The following is a 26019-nucleotide window of genomic DNA, read 5'->3' as shown; positions in this document are numbered from 1 at the left end:
GAGAGAGAAAACGTACAGAATAAAACAGGAGAGAGAAAACGTACAGAATAAAACAGGAGAGAGAAAACGTACAGAATAAAACAGGAGAGAGAAAACGTACAGAATAAAACAGGAGAGAGAAAACGTACAGAATAAAACAGGAGAGAGAAAACGTACAGAATAAAACAGGAGAGAGAAAACGTACAGAATAAAACAGAAGAGAGAAAAACGTACAGAATAAAACAGGAGAGAGAAAACGTACAGAATAAAACAGGAGAGAGAAAAACGTACAGAATAAAACAGGAGAGAGAAAACGTACAGAATAAAACAGGAGAGAGAAAACGTACAGAATAAAACAGGAGAGAGAAAACGTACAGAATAAAACAGAAGAGAGAAAACGTACAGAATAAAACAGGAGAGAGAAAACGTACAGAATAAAACAGAAGAGAGAAAAACGTACAGAATAAAACAGGAGAGAGAAAACGTACAGAATAAAACAGAAGAGAGAAAAACGTACAGAATAAAACAGGAGAGAGAAAACGTACAGAATAAAACAGGAGAGAGAAAAATGTACAGAATAAAACAGGAGAGAGAAAACGTACAGAATAAAACAGGAGAGAGAAAAACGTACAGAATAAAACAGGAGAGAGAAAAACGTACAGAATAAAACAGGAAAGAGAAAACGTACAGAATAAAACAGGAAAGAGAAAAACGTACAGAATAAAACAGAAGAGAGAAAACGTACAGAATAAAACAGAAGAGAGAAAAACGTACAGAATAAAACAGGAGAGAGAAAACGTACAGAATAAAACAGGAGAGAAACAAACAGAGCGGAGTAAGAAAGAAGAGAAGAGAGAAGGGAAAGTGACAAATGAAGAAAACAGAGACAAAACAGAGAAGAGATTAAAAAGAGAAAGGGACCAAAAAGAGGGAGAAATTAAAGAAAATAAAATAATAAAAGGTAATGGAGAGAGATGAAGAACAGAGAAAAGAGTGATGGACAAACGAAGGAAAGATAAACAAAGTGAGAAATGGGTAAATGGGAAATAGAGAGAAAAGAAAGATGGACAAATAAAGAAAGAGAAAGGGACAAATGGAGAAAACCTAGAGGGAAAACAGACAGAAGAGAGAAAGAGGGATGGGGACAAATGAAGAAAAGAAGGAAAAAGGGAATGAGGACAAAACAGAGGGAGAAAGGGATAGAGTCAAACAAAAAAGAGGGAGAAAGGGATAGCAACAAATGAAGAAAAGAGTGGCAAAGGGATTGGGAAAAATTAAGAAAAGAGGCAAAAGGGGTTGGGGACAGATGGAGAAATGAGAGAAAGAGTAATGGGACAAATGAAGAAAGGATGAAGAAAGGGAAGTGGACAAATGAAGCAAAACGTGAGAAAGGGATGAAGACAAATGAAGAAAAGAGAGTGAAATGGATAGGGACAAATAGAGAAATAAGAGAAAGAGGAATAGGGACAAATGAAAAAAGACAGAGAAAGTGATGGGGACAAATTGGGAAATGAGAGAAAAGGGACAGGGACAAAGAAAGAAAAGAGGAAGAAAGGGATGGGACAAATGAAGAGAAGGGAGAAAAGAATAGGGACAAACAAAGAAAAGAGGGAGAAAGGGAGGGGGTGGGGACAAATGGAAAAAAGAGAAATGGAGTCCAATGGAGAAAAGGGTAAAAACTGTAAGACTGGAAGTGGGAGGGACAGGGGACAAAAGGAGAAAAGAGAGAGAAAAAAAAACAAAAAAAGATTTAAATCAAACAGTAGAGTGGAATGTTTTCTCATCTATAGCTGAATATATTTTATAAATATTTTATTAATATCTGTGTGTTTATATTGTTCTCTGTGAGACTCTATAAGTGCTTTATGATACAGCTCAGGACCGGAGTGATGAGTTCACACAGAGAGAAATCACAGAAATATATAGAAAATAAGAAGAAATGATTATCGACAGTGAATTTACTGCTTCTGTTCACCTCATACTGCAGTATTACATCATCATTATTATTATTATTTATAATATTCAGCAGGATCGTATGTGTTTATTAAAGCTTTATTCCACACAGTTTCTTCAGTTCCTCGTTCCTCTTCTTCTCGTTAACAGTCATTAAAAGTCACTCGTTAGTGCCAGAGCCGGGCCTTCATTACTATATGCTAATTTCTTGGCACGGATTTGATGAGAAATTATATTAAACTCACGCCCAGAAATCCCAGAGTCGCAGGAGTGAAGCCCAAGACAAAGAGCTGGACAAATCCTTTGTGTCTGCTGCCAGATGTGTGTGTAAATGTGTGTAAGTGTGTGTGTGTGTGTGTTTGTGTGTTTGTATGTGTGTGTGTGTGTAAGTGTGTATGTGTTAAATTCAGAGGTCATGTGGGTCTTCTCCAGGTTTAACGAGCTCTTATATAAAGAGTCAGTCTCTAAATAACAGGTAAAACTCCAGGCTGAAGCTGATTGGTTGGGTTACCTGGTGGAATCAGTGCAGGTGTCACTCCTGGACTCCAAACCTCTGAAGCCTCTGGGGTTACGGGTTCAATTCCCACTCTGGTGATGATCTGTGAACAGTTCAGGTGTGTTCTCCATGCGCCGAAGTTAATAAACATTTTAAACTTTTAATATCTAACCACCTTCAGACAGCCTGTAACTGTTTTAGTTGAGTTTTTATTTTACCTTGTTATTTATTTAATAATTTAGTTTTTAATTTTGTTGTAATTTTATGTTTTACCATTTAGCCCTTTTATTTTATTTATTTTATTCATTTCATCTTTTTATTTGTTTTTTACCACCTTTACTTTTGACCTTTACATTTTAATTTAATTTATTTTCTTCCTTTTATTTATTATTATTTTTTTTTTTTGCTTATTATTATTATTATTATTTATTTTAGTTCCATCATTTACATTTTCATAATTGTGGTTATTTTTATTTTAGTCCTTTATTTAATTTAATTTAATTATTATATATTTTTTAACTGGGCTTAAATTGTATTATTCTACGTATTTATCTCTTTGTTTTATTGCTCTACATTTTAGTCTGTTTGCATTCTGTATCCTTTTATTTCGAAATATTTTGTGTTTTCTTAATTAAATCTGACACTGTTTGCTTGTTTTTATTATTTAAACTTAATTTTCAATCCCTGTAACTTTATGTACGCTCGGCTACATTGAAGATGAGGTTTACCCTCAATATATTTACCAAGTAAAAAGAAAGGTTGATTGATTGATTGATAAATTGACACAGTAACTCTTCTTCTTTCCAGCCAATGGTGGATTAGTGGTTAGCACACTCAACTACCAGTGCTGGGGTCTTGGGTTCAAGTCCTCCACTGTATCTGGATAGAGTCTCTATGTTCTCTTTGTGGCCGCATGTGTTTCCTCTGGGGACAACAGTTTCCTCCTACAGCTCAAAAACACAAAGATCAGGTAAATTAGATACTCTAAATTGCCCTGTTTATTAATATGTTATGACTGGATGCTCAGATTTGGATTAGCGCTCTGTGCTAATCTGCGCTAAATGCAGTCCTCCAGGTGATCGATGGTTTCCAGTCCTGTACAGGTCCTGTAAAGTCTGCACTTTGTGTATGTCCTCATTTATGATCTTCATAATATTTGTCCCCAAATAAATATAGTAAAAATTTCAGATTTATAAATAATGCATATATCAAAATTTTGCAGTTATTTTCTTTTTATTTGTTTTACATTAAATACAGATCAGTTAACATTATCTTTCTAAACCCTTTCGAAAGCAGTGTCCCCAAAAGTGGCATATATGTCATACGTCCCCAATTTCCTTTTATGCAGGTATGTGTGTGTGTTGAATTCAGAGTTCTGTGTGATTGGCTGCTGTGTGTGTAAATGGTTGCATGTAAAATGTGAATGTAGAGCATCCTTGGGTTTCATTCATTCAGTCCATTGGTGTGAGTTAATATTTGATATTTGCTTTGTAAAAAGGTTGTCTTTGGGATCATGACAACACACAAAAAATCATGTATTAATTCTCCTAATTAATAATCATGGTTGTGGTTAATTTTGGGCGTAACGTGAAACCAATCAGAGAGTCACTTGCTCATCATTACCTTTAAGAGTCAGGTAAGCTCTGACTTTGGCAGATTGCTATTTTAACAGCGCAGCTACCTGGACGTGTCCGACGCATCTCAGCAGAAAGAGGAAACTGACCTGCTCGTTCACGTATTCATGTGTTATAGCAAGATAGCAATAAACATCTGACTGAGGACTGTAGTCTAGGTTGTACTCAGTCAGCGGAGCTCCTGTGTTTTCTGTTGTCAAGATACACCAGCAATACACCAGAAATTTACCTGAACACACGCCCATCAGTGTAGATATATTCAGAAGCACTGTTGCTATACTTAAACGATGCAGACTGGAGGCGTGAAAACAGTCTGTTGGTGGGGTGTAAGATAGCAAGAGCATCTCAATGCACCTTATGCAGTGTTTTAAATAGGGACCAGAGTGTATAGCACTTTACAAAAATGAGTTTTGATGTTGTGCAGATGTTGTGCACAATTGTGTGAAGTGACTAATAAACCTAAGCGAACTTTAGACCTCTCACACACACACACACACACACACACACACACTCTGAAACTCTTCATCAGTGTTCAATTACTGGAGATGTCTTCTGTTGAGCGCTTTCTAGATTCCATTAAATCTCTTTAACTCTGGTTTTTATTCCTGTCGTGTTATTAACTCCTGATTAATTCTCTTTAATTAAGACAAATGGCTGCATTTAATCTGCTGGAGCTGAAAGCGGCGCAGCGCTTCCTCACAGCACCAGAGCTCTAATCATCATTTACAGTTAATCTGCAGGCAGAACATAGGAGCACTCTGTAGATATAGATTAATAAATTACAGACTCTAGTTATGTACCTGTATATGAGAATAGATCAACAACCAGAAATATCCAGACAGTAGCGTCCAGGGCCATTCCAAGACATTTGGGGGCCCCAGATTAAAAACCCTACGCAAGGGGTCGGCAATATGGTTAGCCCGCAGGCCACATATTTTCCAAGCCATTACGTTGCAGGCCACAAAAAAATGTGTTTAGTAAAATGAAGTGTAATGGGATGGAGCTCTACAGACTAGTAGCTCTCCAGCCCAGAGGGTTGTTGAACCCAATTGCAGAACAGTTTATCTTAAAGCAGGTAAACCCAAGAAGAAAGAAATAAAAAAAATAAACACATCGTTTCTTACGCGGGATCAAACCCATGTCTTCAGGGTCATGCTCCAATACACTATCGCTACCCTGGCTAGTGAAAAAACGAAGTTATGAGGAGATAGGGAGCCCAAGAACGGGTGGAAAAATGAGAACGGACAGAAACTAAAGTCACGCCGAGCTCGACAGAGAGAGTAGGAGAGGAATGTAAACAAAACCTCACCAGAGAAACGCCTATTGCCGACCCCTGATCCTGAGGGTACTTCTACTGGCTAACCCCTTTATACAACAGGCTGTTTACAGGAGTTGAAGGTGAGTTATCTGGCACCCATACCCTAATGACTATGTGTTGCTATTATGCAATATGGAAGTAAAGGCCAATTTTCACTTTTGCGTCGAAACTATGCCACAGCTTATGCGTACACTGTTAGCCGGATAAGTTGAATTTACTTAAAAAAATTGAGGAATCCAGTTGCCTTAAAAAAGTTAAGTAATGGGGAATGAAAACTTGAGTTAGCATAAATTAAAACATCATGTTATTACAACTAAAAGGGAAGTTGATTTAACTTTTTTATTTTTGTTATACTGTAAGAACGGACTAGTTGAGTTTACTTACGTTTTTTAAGGCAGCCGGTTTACTCAAATGTTTTAAGTAATGGGGAATAAAAACTTGAGTTAGCATAAATAAAAACATCAAGTTATTACAACTAAAAGGGAAGCTGAATTATTTGTAAGGCAGCCCAGGGGGAAACACTACACACTGATGGTGAGTGTTAGTCAGAAACTGTTGGACACACTCAGTATGCAAATAGATTGTGACAGAAGCCAATGGAAAAGAGGCTGCCAATGGCAACAGACTAAACTCAGTTATTATAAGTTGGTTCAACTCAAAGATCTCTGTTGGAATGTTTATGTGCCCACAAATGTTCAACTAACTCAAAATAGTTGAGTATTGTTTAGAAATATCCAATTTTATGTAAAACAGACTTAAATCATTTGAGTTCAAACAACGTATGGGTTCACAGTGTATACACTGAGAGGGCTCTACGCAGTGAAGGGCGTTTATACTTCTGTGTGCACGTATCAGTGGCTTAAAAGTAAGCCTTTGGAGCTGATATTCCATGGGGCTCAGTTGTTTCTAATGGAAGGGATGATCCCAAGCCTACTAGAGGAGTTCAAGACTCATGAGCCCAGACTCATTGATTGCCACTTTTCCACTGAAGGACTAATAGGATTACTTTGGCTGTACTTGACCCTTCTGCACAGCATTACATTCTGTAGGGTGACCATTCCAGTAGCTTTCCAACGTGGAAAAGTTCATCACAGAAGACTTACAAACCATAATTTTGGCCCTATTGTACTCTCTGCACAAGGCGTGTGAAGTCTTTGATTAGAAGTAAGTACATCTTTGTCAGGCCAGGTCTTGGTATGGAACCCTTACCAATTATACTTGTGATCACAGAACCATATGGTGTGGACGTTGAACGCTGTATGGATCTTCTAATTGGTATTACCATCTGTAGGGTAACCATTCTACTAGCTTTCCACATGGAACAGTTCATTACAGGACACTTACAAACCATACTGGGCTTCAAGATCCAGGTTTTCTTTTTATTTCAAAAACCAAAAATGGCAGAAAATGAAACCATAATCAGTCTAAAACATGCAGAAGGGTAAAGAACAGCCAAAGTAAACCTATTAGTCCTGCAGTGGAAAAGTAGCAAAAAAATCAATGAGTCTGACCTACTTGAACCCTTCTGAGAAGTCTGGGATCCACAATATTCCAAATTTCCACATGAAACACTTACAAACCATACTTTTGGCCCTATCTTATACCCTGCACAAGGCGTGTGAAGTCTTTGATTAATATTAAGTAAGTAAATCTTTGTCAGGTCAGGTCTACTTTGATATGAAACCCTTACCAACCACACTTGGGACCATAGAACCATTCGACTCGAGTCGCAAATTCGAGTCCCCATCTCTGGCTTCAAGGTCCAGGTTTTTTTATTTCCAGAGCTGAAAATGGCAGAAAAAAACATAGCCAGTCTAACAAGTGCAGAAGGGTCAAGAACAGCCAAAGCAATCCTACTTATCGTATTTCATGTGGAATTTGGAATATTTGTGGATCCCAAACTTCTCAGAGGGGTTCAAGTAGCTCAGACTCATTGATTGCCACTTTTTCTCATGGAAAGGTTCATCAAAAAACACTTACAAACCATACTTGGGCTTTTTATTTCAAGAACCAAAAATGGCAGAAAACGAAACCATAACCAGTCTAAAATGTACAGAAGGGTCAAGAACAACCAAAGTAATCCTATTAGTCCTTCAGTGGAAAAGTGGCAATCAATGAGTCTGATCTACTTGAACCCTTCTGAGAAGTTTGGGATCATCCTTTCCATTAGGAACCCATTAGGCCCCATGGACCCTTGGATTCTGCAGAAGCCAGAAAACGGAAATTTCACGATTCTACTTCTCCATATTAAGAAAAGCCATACTTTAAAAACTTTTCCACAAAACGAAGGACCTCAGTTCACAATAAAATGTCTCTTCCCTCTATTCCCAATCCTTTAAACCAGACACCAAGTGTCTTCAGACAGCATTTATACAGACTTATATAAAAAATTTCTGTTGAAACGATGGACCAGAAAGTGTATAAAGTCCGGTTTGGCTCTCCTCTCTCAGTAGGTACGGAGCTCTCTGCTGGAGCTAGTGAAGTTTATCCCACATAAAGACCACACCGCCGGCCTGAGCTGAATTTAAAAGACCCTCCGGAGGTTCAAAGTCCTCTAAACTGTGCAAGTTTCCATTGTTAACTGAGTGAGCTTCCTCTGAAAGACACAACAGAATGACTGAACAGCCATAAAAGCCATCAGCACTTTTTAAAACTGTCCTGTACAGCCTGTCAACCACCTCCCGGCTCTTCTGAACCGTTTATTGATGACCAAAATGCTCTACAGGTGAGGTGAGCCCCCCTGGCAAGGTCAGAAACATTCATTTGTGGAGCCTATTTGAACCCTGGTTTTTAATCACAGTTTTTTCATGCATCTTGGCATCATGTTCTCCTCCACCAGTCTTACACACTGCTTTTGGATAACTTTGTGCCTTTACTCCTGGTGTAAAGGTTCAAGCAGTTCAGTTTGGTTTGATGGTTTGTGATCATCCATCTTCCTGTTGATTATATTCCAGAGGTTTTTAATTTGGTAAAATCAAAGAAACTCATCAAGTGGTCTCTTTATTTTTTCCAGAGCTGTATATATATATGTAGAGAGAGAAAGAGAGAGAGGAAGTGTGGGAGAATAGTAATATGGTTGAGGGCAGAAAGTCAGACTGGAAAAATTAATTCAGCTCTCAAAATACAGTGATTTTACATACTAATATTACATTAACACCGCCATATGTGTGTGTGTGTGTGTGTGAGTGTGAGACTAGTGTCTGATCTATTATTACTCTCTCTGTCTCTCTCTCTCTTTTTCTCTCTCTCTCTCTCTCTCTCTCTCTCTCTCTCTCTCTCTCTCTCTCTCACCCAGGCAGTACCTCTCATTTACTGATCTATAGCTATTATCATCCATCAATCATTTCTCCTTCTGTTAATCTTTATTTTCCATCCGTCCATCATTATCATTCACCCATCCATCCATAAATTATTATCATCTATCCATCCATAAATACCATCCATCCATACAGCCATCCATCATCATTGTCATCCATACATCCAGCATCATCATTCACCCTTAATTCGCCATTGACCATAATTATTTATCCATCCACAATTACCATCCATCCAACCATCCATTATCATCATCCATCAATTAATCCATTCATACATCCATCATTACCATCCATTCATCCATCCATCCATTATTATCATAATCCATTATTACATCATCCATTATTATTTACCCATATATTAATTCTTCATCCATCAGTAATTATCATCCATCCATAATTACCATCCATCCATCCATCCATCCATCCATCAATCCATGCATAATTACCATCCATTCATCTATCATCCATAATTACTATCCATCTATCCATCCATCCATCATCATTATCATCTATCCATCCATAAATACCATTCATCCATACATCCATCCATCATCCATCACCCTTAATTCACCATTGACTCATAATTACAGTATTTATCCATCCATAATTACCATCCATCCATTATCATTATCCATCCATTATTATCATCATCCATCACTCCATCATTCATTATTATTTACCCATATATTCATCCTTCATCCATCAATAATTATCATCCATCCATCCATCCATCCTCACCATCCATTCATAATTACCATCCATCCATCCATCCATCCATCATTACCATCTGGTTATCCACCCATTACTATCACCATCCATCATTCCATCATCCGTTATTATTTACCCATATTCGTCCATCATCCATCAATAATTATCATCCATCCATCCTTAATTATTATCCATCATTCCGTCACTATCATTCATTGTTTTTCACTCATATATTCATCTAACTTCACTCTGTTCATCCTTCCACACTACAAAGAAAGAAAGAGTGGAAAGAAAGAGGAGACAGTGAGCAGACAGACGTAAGGATGTTAAACACAGTCACACACACACACACACACACACACACACACAGCTTTTGCACTTTTGATGAAAACAGGAGTTTAATTGGGGATTAGAGGATTTAAACTTTGTGTCAACAAGAGAAACAAGTTAATGCGTGCTGTGTGTGTGTGTGTGTGTGTGTGAGAGTGTGTGAGAGAGAGAGAGAGAGAGAGAGAGAGAGAGAGAGAGAGAAAAATGTTGGATCTAAAGCTGTCGACACTGATTATCAAAAACACACAATAAAATATTAGTTGAATTATTTAGTTTTACACTTAATACTGCTTTTAATACACGATAAACATTATGTACAAAAGAATTGGCACACTTGATTATTTAGTGTTTCTTCTAAAATGAAGAGTATTTAAAAGAGTTTATGCTGCTTTTGTTGGAGTAACTATCTTTACATTCCTTCTAATAGATTTTGGAACAGAACTGCTGTGAGGATTGGATTGCATTCGGCAACAACAGCACTCCCTAAAGTCAGCAATCTGCCAAAGTCAGAGCTCACCTGGCTCTTAAAGAGAATGATGAGCTGCAAAAGACACACTGATTGGTTTATTTTATGTTACGCCCAACATTAACCACACCCATGATTCATTAAGAGAATAAGTATGTGCCTTTAGTTCGTTTTGAGTCGCGCAAGGTGTACTTTTCCCATGTCTACGATAGCAAAGGTTACTTAAAAAGGGTAAAAGGTAAAACATTGTGAGCTTCTTGTACAGTAAGTGTGTGTGTGTGTGTGTGTGTGTGTATGTGTGTGTGTGTGTGTGTGTGTAGACGAGGTGAAAAGTTAAGGACAGGTTTAACGCCTCTTTACGATTCTTCCAGCACTCTTTCATCACTCCTCCGTCAGACAGGTGTCAGGCCGAGAGCTGTAATGGTTGCAGAACCTGTTTGTTCACAAGTTTACCTTATCAGATCCACCACCCATCCCTCACCTGATCTCAGCAGCATTCCAGCACAGAACACATGATGCCCTCCAGCTTCTCAATCATCTATAGAAGAGCACTCTCTGGAGCTGATAAATAACCATCAACCTACTGGCACCATGCCAACCAATGACAGTATTGAGCTGTGGATCAGTGGAGGAAGTGTGTTCTCTGGAATCAGTGGCGTAAAAAGGGGGTATGCAGTGTATGCGACGCATAGGGGGCGCTGCTATAGAGGGGGTGCCAAATCGATGCCTGGGCTTCCAGGGCTTCTGGGGCTTTAGCCCCGAATAATTTTCCAGTAGCCCCGAATCGTTTCACTCATCTCAGCTGTATTATTAGCAGAGGTGGAAAGTAATGAATTACATTTACTCAAATTACTGTAATTGAGTAGATTTTTGAGTATATTGTAAGTTTTTACTCAAGTCCATTTTGACACAAGTAATTTACTTAACTACACTGGAAAACTCCCCATTACTGAGTAAATAATTAAATGCTGGGGGGGGATAATTGTCTGAATAAAAAACAAAATTGAGTTTTGTTCTCCATGGCAGCGCAGCTGAACTTTTCCCAGCAGTGTTTATTATTACGGTTAGCGGGAGAGAAGCTGTGTGGATCAGCTGCGCTTGGGGAAACTGGTGTTCTGTCGAGTTATGCTACCTTTTACTTAATTACAATTTTTTAGTACTTTTTCCACCTCTGATTATTAGTGAGGAGACAGGCCACTGTCCGCTGTGAATGGAAAATCTCTCCGTCTGGATATACTGCGATTTTTCTAAAAGAAATGTAACTGAACTAACCATGTAAACTGTTAACTGGTTAAAAAAAACTTGTCTCTGAATCAGCACACACAGATCAAGGTTTGAGAAAATAAAACTATATATGTTTAACTTGCCCTGATGTACCTGATATTAATTTAGGATTGTAGGATTACTGTACGCTAAGCAGTTAGCTAGAAGCTGGATGTTGTGGATAGCCAGAATTTAGTTCTATACTTAGTTCAAATGAGTTTCTTTACTCTGATCTTTGCCCTAAAATTGTATGTTTTCCACCAGATCAAACTGATCAGCTAATAAACTACTGTAATAAACTGGGCTGAGCCCTGGATTTTTACATACCCAGGTAACGCCCCTGATAATACACAGCAAAAAACAAAAACGAGCACTAATCAGGCATGTTTTTTTTCCCCATCGTGACGCACGTGCAGGACAGGTGCTGTATTTGCAATATAACGGACCAGTTTTTTTATATTACATAACTGATATTCTGCATCTAGAAATAATTTTAGGGAGGCCGATAGTATGTTTGCATACACCTCAAAAAGTGTGTAGTTGCACCGCTGTCTGAAATGATGGTGAAGCTCCATCCAATACTTTAGTATGGGTTGAGTTGGGGAGTCCGAGATAATGAGGTGATCCTAATGCATGGAAATGAGATATTTAAGGTATAGGAATGAGATAATTAAGGCTTGAGAATGAGATAATTAAGTTGTGGCCACAACTTCTTAAATAATAGTAATGGGAAAGGGATAATTAAGTCATAGTCAGAGAATAATAAAGCTTGCTGTTCTGTAAATTAATGCCCATGAAGAAACTGAATTTTACATCAAAGCCTTTAAACCTTTAATCCAAAGCTAATCTTCAGTAAGAAAATGGAAAGATAACTGTTTTCTATTTCTTTTTACTTTAATCTCTGAATGAATGCTGGTGATATTTTGGAGTCTCTTGCAGTGAGACATGGAGTAATTCTAAATAAAAGACTCATAAAAATTCTCATACTAAAAGAAGCACAGAATGCAGACCCATTTACCTAAATACTTCATGATCCGTTTACATCTTGTTGTCCCGTGACTTTTGGAATGTCCGTGTATTATTATATTAAATACCTAAAAAACAAAAAACAAAAAAGATTTAATGCAGGAAAAAAACATCACTGATTAATAACTTATTAATGAAGATATTAAATAAATAAAGATGATTATAACTCAGATTTCCACTCTGCTGCCAGAAATCATCATCATTTTCTTTAAAAGCAGAATCAATAAATAAGTGGATGTGGAGAAGCTCCTTCAGAGGCTGTGTGTGTGTGTGTGTGTGTGTGTGTGTGTGTGTGTGTGTGTGTGTGTGTGTGTGTGTGTGTGTGTGTGTGTGTGTGTGTGTGCTGGTTGGATGTTGATGGAGTGCTGTGGAGTTTGATTAATGTTCATCCGTCAGAACCGTCACTTTACCCTTTATCATCCCATCTCACAATAATCACATAAACACATTCCCCCGGCCTGCTGAGAGAGAGAGAGAGAGAAAGAGAGAGAGAGACAGAGAGAGAGAGAGAGACAGAGAGAGAGATAAATGAATTGTTAAGGAAAATAAAGAAAAAGAAAGTGAGTACAGACTTGTGACTAGTGGCAGTCTGGCCAAAGACAAGAGCAGGTTTACATTCAACTTCAACCTATAATATACTCTACACTGTTACACCACTGACACTGTTACACCACTGACACTGTTACACCACTGACACTGTTACACCACTGACACTGTTACACTTCACCAGTGATGGTAAAGTTACTTTGAAAAAGCAATCCCATTACTGATTACTCCTTTAAAAAGTAACTTTATGGATTACTTGATTTTAAAAGTAACTAAGTTACTTTACAAGTTACATTATTAGTTACTTTCAGCAGCTGCAGACACCACCTCCCGCCGCCTTAACATAAACATTATAACCAGTTTTACCAAAACTCCCTTTATTGGAACATGCATTTTTAACAGCAACAATGTATCTCTAAACATTTAAAGTTGAACTTTTTCCTGAAAAAATACGTTTTTTATAAAAATAAAAGACCATTTCTATTGAATTAACTTAACATAATTTTTATTTTATAAAAATAAAATATTTGTTTTTATAAAAAAATAAAACAAAGAAAGTCTTTCTTGACCTGAAATATTTAACACTGTAAATCTGAACATTGACCTTGTTGTTCTCTGCAGGGCAGCAGGGAGTGGTTTTATAAAACAGAACCGTGTATATGGTCTAGACCAGGGATCACATATACGCGGACTGTATTGGGTCTGGACCCAGACGTTGTCCAATACGGACCCAAACCCATAAACTACTGAGAAGGATTTAATTCTGACAGGGTTCATTTAAAGCACCGGAACTTTTCTTGTCTTTATGGTATACGCGCTCTGCGGCACAGGAAACTCACAGACCAATCACGTGTGGTGTAAAATCTTCAAACGCTCTCAGCTCTCCTCTCCTGCCAATCAGATCTGTGCAGACCGCTGCCCTGGCTAGTGAATTGAGACGCGGCCGGGAAAAAACGCCTTTATAAAGAGATAGGGAGCCCGAGAACTGGTGGAAATATGAGAACGGGCAGAAACTAAAGACACAGAGCGCGAGAGAGAGAGACAGGGGAGAAAGCGAGACGCGTGTGATTGGGGGAGAGCGGAGGGGGGATAGGGAAGGTGTGGTGTGTGTGAGTGTGTGAGGTGGAGAGAGAGAGTAACGCACAGTGACTTGAATGAGTAACTTTAATCTGATTACTGGATTGGACATAGTAACGCGTAAACACACTGACCTGTAACATACTCTAAACTGTTACACCACTGACATTGTTTCTCCACTAGCCCTGGCAAAAAAATGTAAAACTCCCTAGTTCTTAAATAGATACACTAATAAATACAGTAATAAATAAATTAATACAAATTCATAGTGATGGTTTAAAATAAAGTACTAACAGGCTCAAAATATGTATTGTGTGTTGGTGTAAATAGTTTTAAAAAGGAGTACATAATACATTTATTTTCTGTGTTTTTGCAAGAAGGTCACTTAAAAGTGATTAAGGGAGCTACTCAGGGAGAAGTGCACAGGTGAAGGGTGGAGTACCGGATTGGAAGTGGCCCGCCCACGGGCTGAGAGAGAGAGAGAGAACGGCGGAGATGCGGGAGTGAACTAAGGGTGAGCTAAATTCACTAATAATCAGTATAAATTGCTCAACCGGTAATTTTTAAGGACACTGAAATCCGTACTGACAGTGTGCTGGTGGATAAAGCTGGGAAAATCTCTCTAAGCTAGTTCTGTTAGCACTGTTAGCTTAGCCAGGTCGGCTAGCTGGGTTTAGCCTCGTGTATTAGCTGCTCTGCGCTAGCCGTGAACTCTCCGCTGCAGCGCCGCTCCGACAGAGTTCCTCTGAGGGAAAGCGCTCCGTGCTGCGGGACCCAGCGCTCTGCTCCTCTTCAGATTCACGGTCTCTGAGGTAAATCTGAAACTCTTATTTTGGCTCGTTTTAGAGTGAAGCCGCCATTAAGTTTTAGGCCACAGTGCGCGCCAGCTCCGAACCAGGCCTGTATCATTTAGTTTTGTTCATTTCTTTGCGAATTTGAGTGTTTGAGTGTATTATTTAAAGTGGGCTCACATATTTAATTTAAGGTGGTATTTTATTTTACAAGCAAACTATAAAAGGTTAATGTCTGTTTAAGGGTGTAAATATATTACTCACAGTGTAGTTCTAAAAGAGAAAAAAAGGGGTACATTACATTACATTACATTTGGCGGACGCTTTTGTCCAAATGACTTACAATATTGAAGTGCAAATAATAGAAGAGGTTAAGTACAAAAATAATAGAAGTTAAAAATAAAACATCTATAGATAGGGCCTTAAGGAGGTCAGAGGGAAATAATGGGATAGAGGAGTAGAGAAGAGGAAGAAGGAGGTGAGGTTAGAATTAGTTAGTTTGTTAGAGGTGTTAGGAGAGTAAGTGCTCTTTGAAGAGCTCTGTCTTCAGGAGTTTATTAAAGATAGTGAGAGATTCTCCTGATCTGGTAGTGGAAGGTAGTTTGTTCCACCATTGGGGAACTCTGTATGAGAACAGTCTGGATTGCTTTGTGTGAGTGTTTGGCAAAGTGAGGCGACGTTCATTGCAGGAGCGCAGCGGCCGGGAGGTAGCGTAAGCCTTCAGGAGCGAGTGCAGGTAGGAAGGAGCCTGTTCTGACATCACCTTGTAGGCGATTGTAAGCGCTTTGAATTTGATGCGAGCAGCAACCGGTAGCCAGTGGAGCTCAATGAGCAGCGGAGTGACATGTGCCCGTTTTGGCTGGTTGAAGACCAAACGTGCTGCTGGGTATATTAGTCTAAAGATAATTCTAAGATAAAATCTAAAATCCTGTTCCTAAAATTAATCCTACAGCTAAAATCTAAGACACTCATTCTAAAATATAATTCTGAGCTATAATAATCATTAAAATAATTGGTAATCTTTGATTATTTAAATAATTAATATTAATTTAAATAATTTGGGAGCCGACGAGTACTTAAAACATCTAATCTCTTAATCTGAGTTTAATAGAGTTTAATTTCTAGTTCTTATCATATAACTGAACATAATATTGAAAACTACACTTTGTTCTTCAGCTTCACAGGCTTACAGGATATAACACACTTACTTAGTTAAAAATGAGAATTCCTTGTTACGTTTTACTGTATTAATCTTTGTTTGCATCTTTTTAAATCATATGTGGCCTTTTTCTCAGGTAAAAACACTCATATTGCTGAGATAAATGGATTAGTGTCATTTTCTTTGGTGCCTAAAATTTTTTGCACAGTGCTGTAGATCAATAAATATTATCTGTATCAGTTTAAATGTTTAATCGTTTATTATTGTTCCTGGTCTTCATAATTATTATTATGTTGTGCACAGTTGGGATTCAGAGTCAGAAAAAAGAGAATGAAAGACAGAGCGCATGTTTTGGTATCGATCTCTGAACTGCAGATCGTTTTTTTCATCTTTTTCATTTCCTTCTGTCGCTCTCTCTCTCTCTCTCTCTCTCTCTCTCTCTCTCTCTCTCTCTCTCTCTCTCTCTCTCTCTCTCTCTCTCTCTCTCTCACCCGGGTCCTCGGTGTAACAGGCCAGAGAATGAAAGGTCCAAACAAAAACCCCCGGCGTCTGAAAACAGTCGATACACACACAAACACACATTGCGATGAAGCTTTCGCTCAGTGTCTGTTCAGCGCGAGAGCTCCAGGCCGTGTCCAGACGCCGCCGCTCTCTCGTCCTCGCTGTCGTCAGTCTTCGGTGTCGCTGGTGTCACCAGTGAGAGATGTGTGTAGGCATCACGAGAGCCTTCAGATACCCATCAGACATGTGACAGAACGACAGATCCATCCGATCGATAAAGAGGAGAAGGGACGGAGGTGAAGAAAGACGGAGAGAACATTACGATGAGGTTACTCTCCCTCTAAACCGCAGACTAAACAAACTGCTCAACAGGGGGGTCTTCAATCACCCACTCAACACCAACACTCACAGCAGACCCAGCAGCTCAGGAGACGCTCTGATTGGTGGATTTTGGTGTTTGTTCTGCTAAAGCAGGAGTTCTTAACCTTTCATCCTGTGAAAAACCTTTTTAGGACTCAAAATCCAACAGAACACTGCATCTTAACCATGAACTGCACTTTAGGGACCGTAGAGAAGTGCCATACAAAACAAGTAATGAATAACTCTATTAAACTTTCTCAAAATGTGACCTCATGATGTCAAACCAACAATACAATACAAATATACAGCTCTGAACAAAAAAGAAAGGATCAGTTTTTCTGATTTTGCTATTTATAGGTTTATGTTTGAGTAAAATGAACATTGTTGTTTTATTCTATAAACTACAGACAACATTTCTCCCAAATTCCAAATAAAAATATTTTAGTCATTTAGAGCATTTATTTGCAGAAAATGAGAAATGACTGAAATAACAAAAAAGATGCAGAGCTTTCAGACCTCAAATAATACAAAGAAAACAATTTCATATTCATAAAGTTCAGAAATCAATATTTGGTGGAATAACCCTGTTTTTAAAACAGTTTTTATGCATCTTGGCATCATGTTCTCCTCCACCAGTCTTACACACTGCTTTTGGATAACTTTATGCTGCTTTACTCCTGGTGCAAAAATTCTTTCAAGCAGTTCAGTTTGGTTTGATGGTTTGTGATCATCCATCTTCCTCTTGATTATATTCCAGAGTTTTTTTAATTTGGTAAAATCAAAGAAACTCATCATTTTTAAGTGCTCTCTTTTTTTTTCCAGAGCTGATTCTTGAAAGCAAATGTGCAGGATTCACACATAACAGTACTAGCTAATATTTCTGGAGAACACCTGATTTTTGTTTTAGCAAGGTAGGAGAAAAAATAACTACAGTGACCAACATTTAGTAATAATGTTAATTTTACATCGTAAAAAGTTGATTAATAAACTGAAATAAAGATACTCATTCCCACTCCAGATTTATTGTTAAATTTGGTTTCTCTCTTTTTTTCTGGACATTGGACTGGACTACTAGAAATATATGGTTAGCAGAACTAAAAGAGGTTGCTATGAAGAGGAGGAACATGCCTGAAAACATGAAGTTTTCACAACCCTCCACCGCCCCATCTCTTCTTGACTTATATAAGAGGGGGACACGCTTTCTATGACGAGCTGAAGCTGCCTGAACTCCAGCCCAAAAGGTTTCTCCAAATCAGTGTTCAGAGTTTTTCTTCCCCTTCGTATTTCTCTTCCTGAATGATGGCGTGTTTGGCATTATTCTATCAGTATTTAGTGCAGTGGTGTTTCTTGCCTTATTCATTATTTTTCATAGAAAAATTACATACATACATGTTCCAACTTTTTTAATGTTAAAAGACCAACATATTAAACACATCAGTTCTACATAACATTGTAGTTTTGTTTTAGTTTTAGTTTTTGCAGGGGGTGGTTGGTTGCAATTATGTGAGATTAACCATTTTCATATAATATGTTGATTAAAATAATTAAGGAAAGCAGAAGAAGTTTCATGCAAAAAAAAATACTTTTAACTATTTTTCCAAGATCTTCAAACTTTAAAACGGGTCAATTTGACCCAGAACATAACAGGAGGGGTAGTGTCCCAACATTTTCTGGTTTCTAAAAATCGTTCATGCGAGAGATATTAGAGAGTCTGAGAGATAGAGAGCACTGTGAGAGCTCTTATAGAGACTACAGCCTGTCCGGACCCCCATCCCTCCCACCACTCCCATCACTCCCCTCCCGCCTCCTGAAGTATAGAGCTCATCTCCAGACTGGAACACTGCTGCTGTGTGAAGGTCAGAGAACACTGAGCACCACTGGAGACCCTCAGTAATCTTCTCTATTCTCCTCACCTGCTGCAGACTGTAATCACCCCCAAACACAGGGATCATCTACTTCTGTAGCCCATCTTTACTGTCATCTACTGTGTGTGTGCTGTTTCTCTGATTTTGCTATTTATAGGTTTATGTTTGAGTAAAATGAACATTTTTGTTTTATTCTATAAACTACAGACAACATTTCTCCCAAATACAAATATCATAATTTAGAGCATTTATTTACAGAAAATGAGAAATGTCTGAAATAACATAAATAATGCAAAGAAAAAACAAGTTCATATTCATAAAGTTTTAAGAGTTCAGAAATCAATATTTGGTGGAATAACCCTGGTGGTTTTTAATCACAGTTTTTTTCATGCATCTTGGCATCATGTTCTCCTCCACCAGTCTTACACACTGCTTTTAGTTAACTTTATGCTGCTTTACTCCTGGTGCAAAAATTAAAGCAGTTCCTCTTGGTGGTTTGATAACTTGATCATCCATCTTCCTCTTGATTATATTCCAGAGGTTAATTTAAATAAAAAAAGGTGTCATTTTTTCAGAGATTTATGTGTGTGTGTGTGTGTGTGTGTGTGTGTGTAGCCCAGTTATGCTCAAATACAATAGGAGATAATAATAATATTTTTGTATAGCAGCTCATATTTTACATAAATTGCTGAAAGGACAAATTTTACGAAAATAATTGAGATTTGTTTTTATGGACCCGTTCGCTTGTGGTGAGAACGCAATCTAGTCTTGATCTGATCCTGCTTTTTAATTTAACTAATCTGCTGATAAGGCTCAGTTTAATCTCGTATATTAGCCAGATAATATACTGTTATAAACAAACACTGTTTCTAGTGCTGCTCCATGCTGTTTACATGTGCAGTAATGTGCTGCGTTCACTGCTCTCACCTCATTAAAACCACTGTGTTTAAATCATCTTCAAACTGCACTGATATACAGATATACGCACTGAAACACAGAATATTCTCAATATATTTACTTTCTTGCTCCAGAGTGCCAGTCAGCTCTGACCAATCAGACGAGAGAATGTTCTCACGTGGTTTATTGGTGAAAAATTTGGTGAGTTTAGGTTTTTGTGCCTGAGTGAAAACAAACCAAACTGAGGGAGAAAAAATGTTTCAAATCATAGACTGTATATAGCTGGACAGAGCATCGTCTCTCAAAAGTGAAGCCACCACAGGTCGGGCGCCCCCTGCTGTTCGGTTTCAGAAAGCTGTGTAACCCCACCCACCCCCATAGGTTTCAATGGCAAAACAGACAACTCTCAATCACGTTTTTTTCTAATATACTGTAATTCTACTTCCTTTATTTAAATGCAGCAGCTAGTGTAACCTCTGCTTATATTGTTAAATTTTTATATCCCCACAGAATTCGTTTTTTAAAAACGTTATTCAGCTCTGTTAAAAAAGGTGTGGTTATTGTAAAAGGGCTGGTTATGGGCGGGAACAAAACCAGACCGTCAGCTCCGCTCCGCAGCCTGTGACCTCGAGGCAGCTCTCAGGGGCGGGGTTATTTAAATGAGTAGGCTGTCTCTCCACAGTCTATCTCCCTCCTCTGGTCTCTACTGCGCAGACTAAGGTTTCAGGATCGCCAACATGGAGGAAGATTTTGGCTTCATTTTCATTGAATAAATGGGAACGGCGACACGGCGTCCATCTTTTTTACAGTCTCTGATTCAAATAAACAAACATATCAACTGATCCGGATCATAGAAACTTTCACAACTACAGGTGTGAAGACGTTCTTTTATAATCAACAGATTAAGATCTAATTTAGAAATCCTCACAACTTCAGTCTAATTTAATTTCATGCATTCTTTATTCCGGTGCCTCACGTTGGCTTTATCTGCCCTCAAACATACAAGTATATAATAGTATTTTAATTTTAGACACCAATAATAAAAATATCATATAATATTTTACAATTATTATATCGATTCTTTTATTTACTTTTAAATACATGCTATAAAAAATGTTTTAAGCATCTTAAGAACAAATGCAAATAATCGCAGTTAATAACAGAATATTACTGTGATTAATCTGACTGAATGTTTTTATTAATTGACACTACTAAAAATAACAATACATTACTACATTAATCTGTGTTTATTTTACTTCTTACTCACGTAATCAGTCCCCAGTAAGTGTGTGTGTGTGTGAAGTATGAGCATGTCTGAGAGTGTGTGTACACATTCTTCTCATGATGATCATGTTTTCCATGCTTTGGTTTGACAGTAATTAGCGCTGCTCATAAATCACTGACTGTAATAAGGAGCAACTGGATCTGCATAAAGTTTAAATTAAATAAAATTGACCAAACAAATCAGTGTTTGGGTTCAGCGTTGGGTTTTTCCTTTCCATCGTTTCGCTGTAATGCGGTTTTAACGAGCACGCTGTGAAACCCGATTAGCATTTAGCATTCAGCATTCAGAGCAGGTCTCCCAGCAGCCCACTGTGTAGGGGCTCGCACACATAGACGCTGTTGTAGGAGTATAACAATCACAACTCTACCAATTTATACACAATTTTCACACGGTTTGGTTTGATACAAACAGCAGAGATGTAGTAATGATTCAGGACGCTGTTACACATTACAAATATGTGCTTTCATACTGAAATACTTTATAGCAGGCGTGTCCAAATTTTTTTTGTTGGGGGCCAGAAGGAGAAATATATTTGAAGTCACGGGCCACAGACTCTGTAATAGAACAAATAATGAAATATACCACTTAAAATAATACTTTTTTCCTAATTATTTCATTTGCACACCATGTTACTTGACTTACTATCTTTATCTTTGACAGTGTTGTGTAAACTAAGATTTTTCAAATTGATGTTTAATTTCATGATGTCTCTTAATATTAAACTCTTAATTACGGCAACTTTTAGACTCTTTGGCCCGTTTTTCTGCGCTAGAAATGCGCACTCTCTCTGCTTTTAGACTCTTTGGCCCGTTTCTGACACCTAGTGTTTAAACTTTGAATCTCACATTATAAAAACCTGCTTAACAGCGGGCCAACTTTCATTCTATTTCTAAAATACCTCGCGGGCCGCTCCAAAAAAGGAAACGGGCCGCAAATGGCCCGCGGGCCGTAGTTTGGACACCCCTGCTTTATAGTATGCTCTTTAACAAGAAAAGACAAATATATACTATTTACAGGGGTTGGACAATGAAACTGAAACACCTGTCATCATTTTAGTGTGGGAGGTTTCATGGATAAATTGGAGCAGCCTGGTGTTCAATCTTCATTAATTGCACATTATTGCACCAGTAAGAGCAGAGTGTGAAGGTTCAATTAGCAGGGTAAGAGCACAGTTCTGCTCTAAATATTGCAATGCACACAACATTATGGGAGAAATACCAGAGTTCAAAAGAGGACAAATTGTTGGTGCACGTCTTGCTGGCGCATCTGTGACCAAGACAGCAAGTCTTTGTGATGTATCAAGAGCCACGGTATCCAGGGTAATGTCAGCATACCACCAAGAAGGACCAACCACATCCAACAGGATTAACTGTGGACGCTGTAAGAGGAAGCTGTCTGAAAGGGATGTTTGGGTGCTATGTATATGATGTCTATGCTCGTACAGCCTCGCTGTGGTACAATATATTATTGTACAAGTGTTTTTCAAAACCCTCTGCTGGATGATGGAAAAAGAAGTCCAATCTGAAGCCAGGCCGGACCGCATGGTGCTGTAATTTCTGCACGAACAGTCGTGACAGTTCCTTGTTCCGCTGCTGCTCCTGTTGCTGCTGGATTGCAGGAACCGTGAGGTTTTTAAGGCCGTGAAGACCCGAGGCTGAGAGCAGCTGCTGGGAGTTTAAGAATTCAGAGCTTCAGTAATGAAGTGGAAGGCTGAACCGCGGTGTCTCGCTCGGACTGGGAGATGTTTTAGCTTTTAAAATTGGAGATTTGAGAAGAAACAAAACCCACAGCGTCAAAAACACGTCGATATCTGAAGCTCTTCCTGAATCACCACTGATTTATTTTCTTGTTTAACAACTCAACCATGCCCAGCAGACTTTCTTAAAGGGGAAAAAAAATCCCAAAACTGCCCAAATATACCAGTTAAAAGTCTGGACACACCTCCTCATTCAATGTTTTAATTTATGTTTTTTTTTTTCCTACATAGTAAATGAATAGTGAAGTGATCTATCAGACTATAAAGGAACACATAAGGAATCATATAGTAACTTAAAAACAGTGTTAAACAAACCAAAATGTCTTAAGTTTTAGTGGTTTCTGAGGCTGGTAACTCTGATGAATTTAACCTTAGTCCTGATGAATGCCAGTTTCATCATTATAACGTTTTTAACAGTCTTTGATGTGACTGCGCTTTAGTAAAACCATTTGGCGCTCCAGGTGGTCCAGCAGACTAAAGCGCTGCCACTATGATTGACAGATTGCTGGTTCGAATCCTGGTCATGCAGCTTGCCATCTGCTGCAAGAGCCCTGAGAGAGCATAATTGGTCTTGCTCTCTCTCTCTGGGTGGGTACAGTAGATGGCGCTCTTTCTGATCTCATCTCCTCATCACTCTTAGGGTGATGTGGGTCAGCATAAGGCTGCGTCTGTGAGCTAATGTGTCAAAACAGAGTCGCTGTGCTTTCCTCCGAGCGTTAGCGCTGTGATGATACTCGGTAATGCTGCATCAGCAGCAATTAAAAAAAAAGTAATTGGACTTGGAAATTGGGGAAAAAATGGGATAATGGGAAAAGGCGTTCTATGAGTACCGTTATCAGCTGGTAATGCACTGTAATCGAAACTCTCCATGTATTACTCTGCCACATACAGGTAACCTAGCAATGATGCAGCGCTTACAAACCAAACAGCGCAGCTACAAACAGAGCAGCAATGGAACTATTGTAACTCTTTAACTTAAAATCTTTCAATAAACAGCGACATACCAGGAACTGTGGCGTACTCGCAATAATACAGCAGTGCAAATATTACATGTTATAGCACTCCCTCTCATGTATTACTGCTTAAATATTGTCACTGCTGTGCTGAGAAAATCTGACGATCTGTTTGGTTATAAACACTTTGTACCTGTGCTGTTTGGCTTGTAAGCGCTGCATTGTTGCTAGATTACCTGTATGTGGCAGAGTAATACATGGAGAGAAATTTGAAATATATTTTTTTAAATCAACCCATTTATTTTGGACTGTTTTCTGATTGTATACGTCAGGTTTAAGAGGGATCTGTGATTTCCTAAACTTGATTTCGGGCCAACTATTCGGATGCTTGAATAGTTTGTTAATTTGTGTTCACTGAAGCGGAATGAGACGTACTGAGCCATAGTTTCTCTCGCTCTTGTTTTTTTTCCCACTGCCCCCCTTTTCCCTCCATCTCTTCATCTTTCTCTCTTCCGCTGGTTCTTCTCAGCAGAACAGCAGCAGAACTCTTGAGGGACATGCTGAAAGCTTGTAGCCATAAGTGAACAGGACAGTCTCGTTTATTTACAGGTCACCCGCAGGGCCGCCTCGGGTATAAACTCCGACGAGTGACGGGAAGATTTCCCAGTTCCTCTGGAGTTTAACACGATTTTCCCACCAGTCCACACTGGAGCTCCAACCACCGATGGAACCGAATCAGTCAGATTCACAACGTGAGACGATTCGCCTGAACACGGACTGAGCAGTTCCGCACTTATGAGTCCCAGAAGGAGCATTTTTTCCCAGGCTGACTCTCAACCCCAAATGTATGCCAGGCGGACAGGAATTCAGAGCCTCTGTTAGTGAGATAAGGCAGGAAATGTGTTGGAAAGCATGCTAATTTTTGGTGTAGTAGCAGCGCCACGTCCCCCCAGCTTGAAGCCCCAGCATGAGAACCCAGAGGAACCCCACTGTTCATGACCATGATCTTTTTTTCCCCTTTATTTTTCCTTTATTATTCTTCTTCTCCTCCTGAATTTAAAGCAGGCTGGATGAATAAATGAATGCACAGGGTCACTCAGTGTCCAGAGGCTCCAAAACAGTGCTCCAAAAACGAGGAGTTGTTGTTCGGTGGTTTAAATTTTATATTATGAAAGGATCCTTGAAAAATGTGGTGCATTTTAAACCTGTTTACACTCCAGAATCCAATTATCCAGATTTGCGTGAGCATATAAATTGATTATGATATATCTAAGCACTAATACACAAAAGGGAGTGCTATAATGTGTTTTATACCACTGTTAGTTCTGACCCTGCAATGTGATTGGCTGAGAGGTGTTCTGTGAGTACCGTTATCAGCCAGTAATGCACTGTAACTGAAGCTCTCCATGTATTACTCCACCACATACAGGTAAGGCACACAAAACAGAGCGTTGCAAGAATCACTAAAAAGAAAGCCCACAGATAAAAAAAAAAAAGTATTTTTCTGGTTAAAAGTTATAAAAATCAGTTACCAAAGTTTGATGTAATGCATTTTCAATGTTTTATGGCCACTTCATAAGATTGTTTCAGTAGCTTGTTAGCTAACTTAAATGGTGCAACAGATAGCAAAGACGGCAGCATTTAAGGTGGAACGGTAAAATAAAATAAAATCAAAGTTATTAAAAGCTAATTTCAGCTCCCCATCACAGATAAATTAAGAAATGAACAATAATAATTAATTGTTGCACCACCTGCCAACGGGTTCCCACACAATTTTTTTTTAGTAAAGTCAACTAAAGAGTAAAGAGGTAAAGAGTACAAAAGAGTACAAAAAAGAATGAGTGTACTACATTGGTCTGCAATTAAGTTTGGCTGCGGGCCAGATATTTTCCAAGCCATTACGTGGCCACCAAAAAAAATCTATTTTGGAAAATGGAGTGTAATGGGATGGAGTGCTACAGACTAGTAGCTCTCCAGCACAGAGGGTTGTTGAACCCAATTGCAGAACAGTTTATCTCAAAACAGGTAAACCCAATAAGAAAGGAATAAATTAATTAATAAATAAACACATCGCTCCTCACGCGGGATCCAACCCATATCATCAGGGCCGCAGCCCAATACACTACCTCTGCCCCAGGTATTAAATTGGGACACGGCCGGGAAAAAAACTGCCTTATAAGGAGATAGGGAGCCCAAGAACGGGTGAAAAAAAACAAAACGGGATTAAAGTCACGAAAAGTAAACGAAAATTAAAGTCACTCCGAGTGCAACAGAGAGACAGACAGGGGAGGAATGTAAACAAAAGCTCACCAGAGAAGCATTTTATCTGTCTATCTATC

At 38.6% G+C, this 26019-nt stretch overlaps 1 protein-coding gene across 1 annotated transcript in view; it reads right to left on the bottom strand.

Moving 5' to 3' along the window:
* The window catches only part of LOC125785599 (uncharacterized), a 31202-nt gene extending 6707 nt beyond the window's left edge, over window positions 1–24495 (bottom strand). The window contains exon 1 of the mRNA XM_049469487.1: window positions 24288–24495. Within this exon, the coding sequence (XP_049325444.1) occupies window positions 24288–24495 (208 nt within the window). The remainder of the gene's footprint in view (window positions 1–24287) is intronic.
* Between the last annotated feature and the right edge of the window lie 1524 nt (window positions 24496–26019).

The sequence above is a fragment of the Astyanax mexicanus genome, chromosome 21 (assembly GCF_023375975.1).
Source record: "Astyanax mexicanus isolate ESR-SI-001 chromosome 21, AstMex3_surface, whole genome shotgun sequence".
Classification (NCBI taxonomy): domain Eukaryota; kingdom Metazoa; phylum Chordata; class Actinopteri; order Characiformes; family Acestrorhamphidae; genus Astyanax; species Astyanax mexicanus.
The sequence above is the reverse complement of the archived record's forward strand: the minus strand, read 5'-3'. Positions and strand labels throughout refer to the sequence as shown.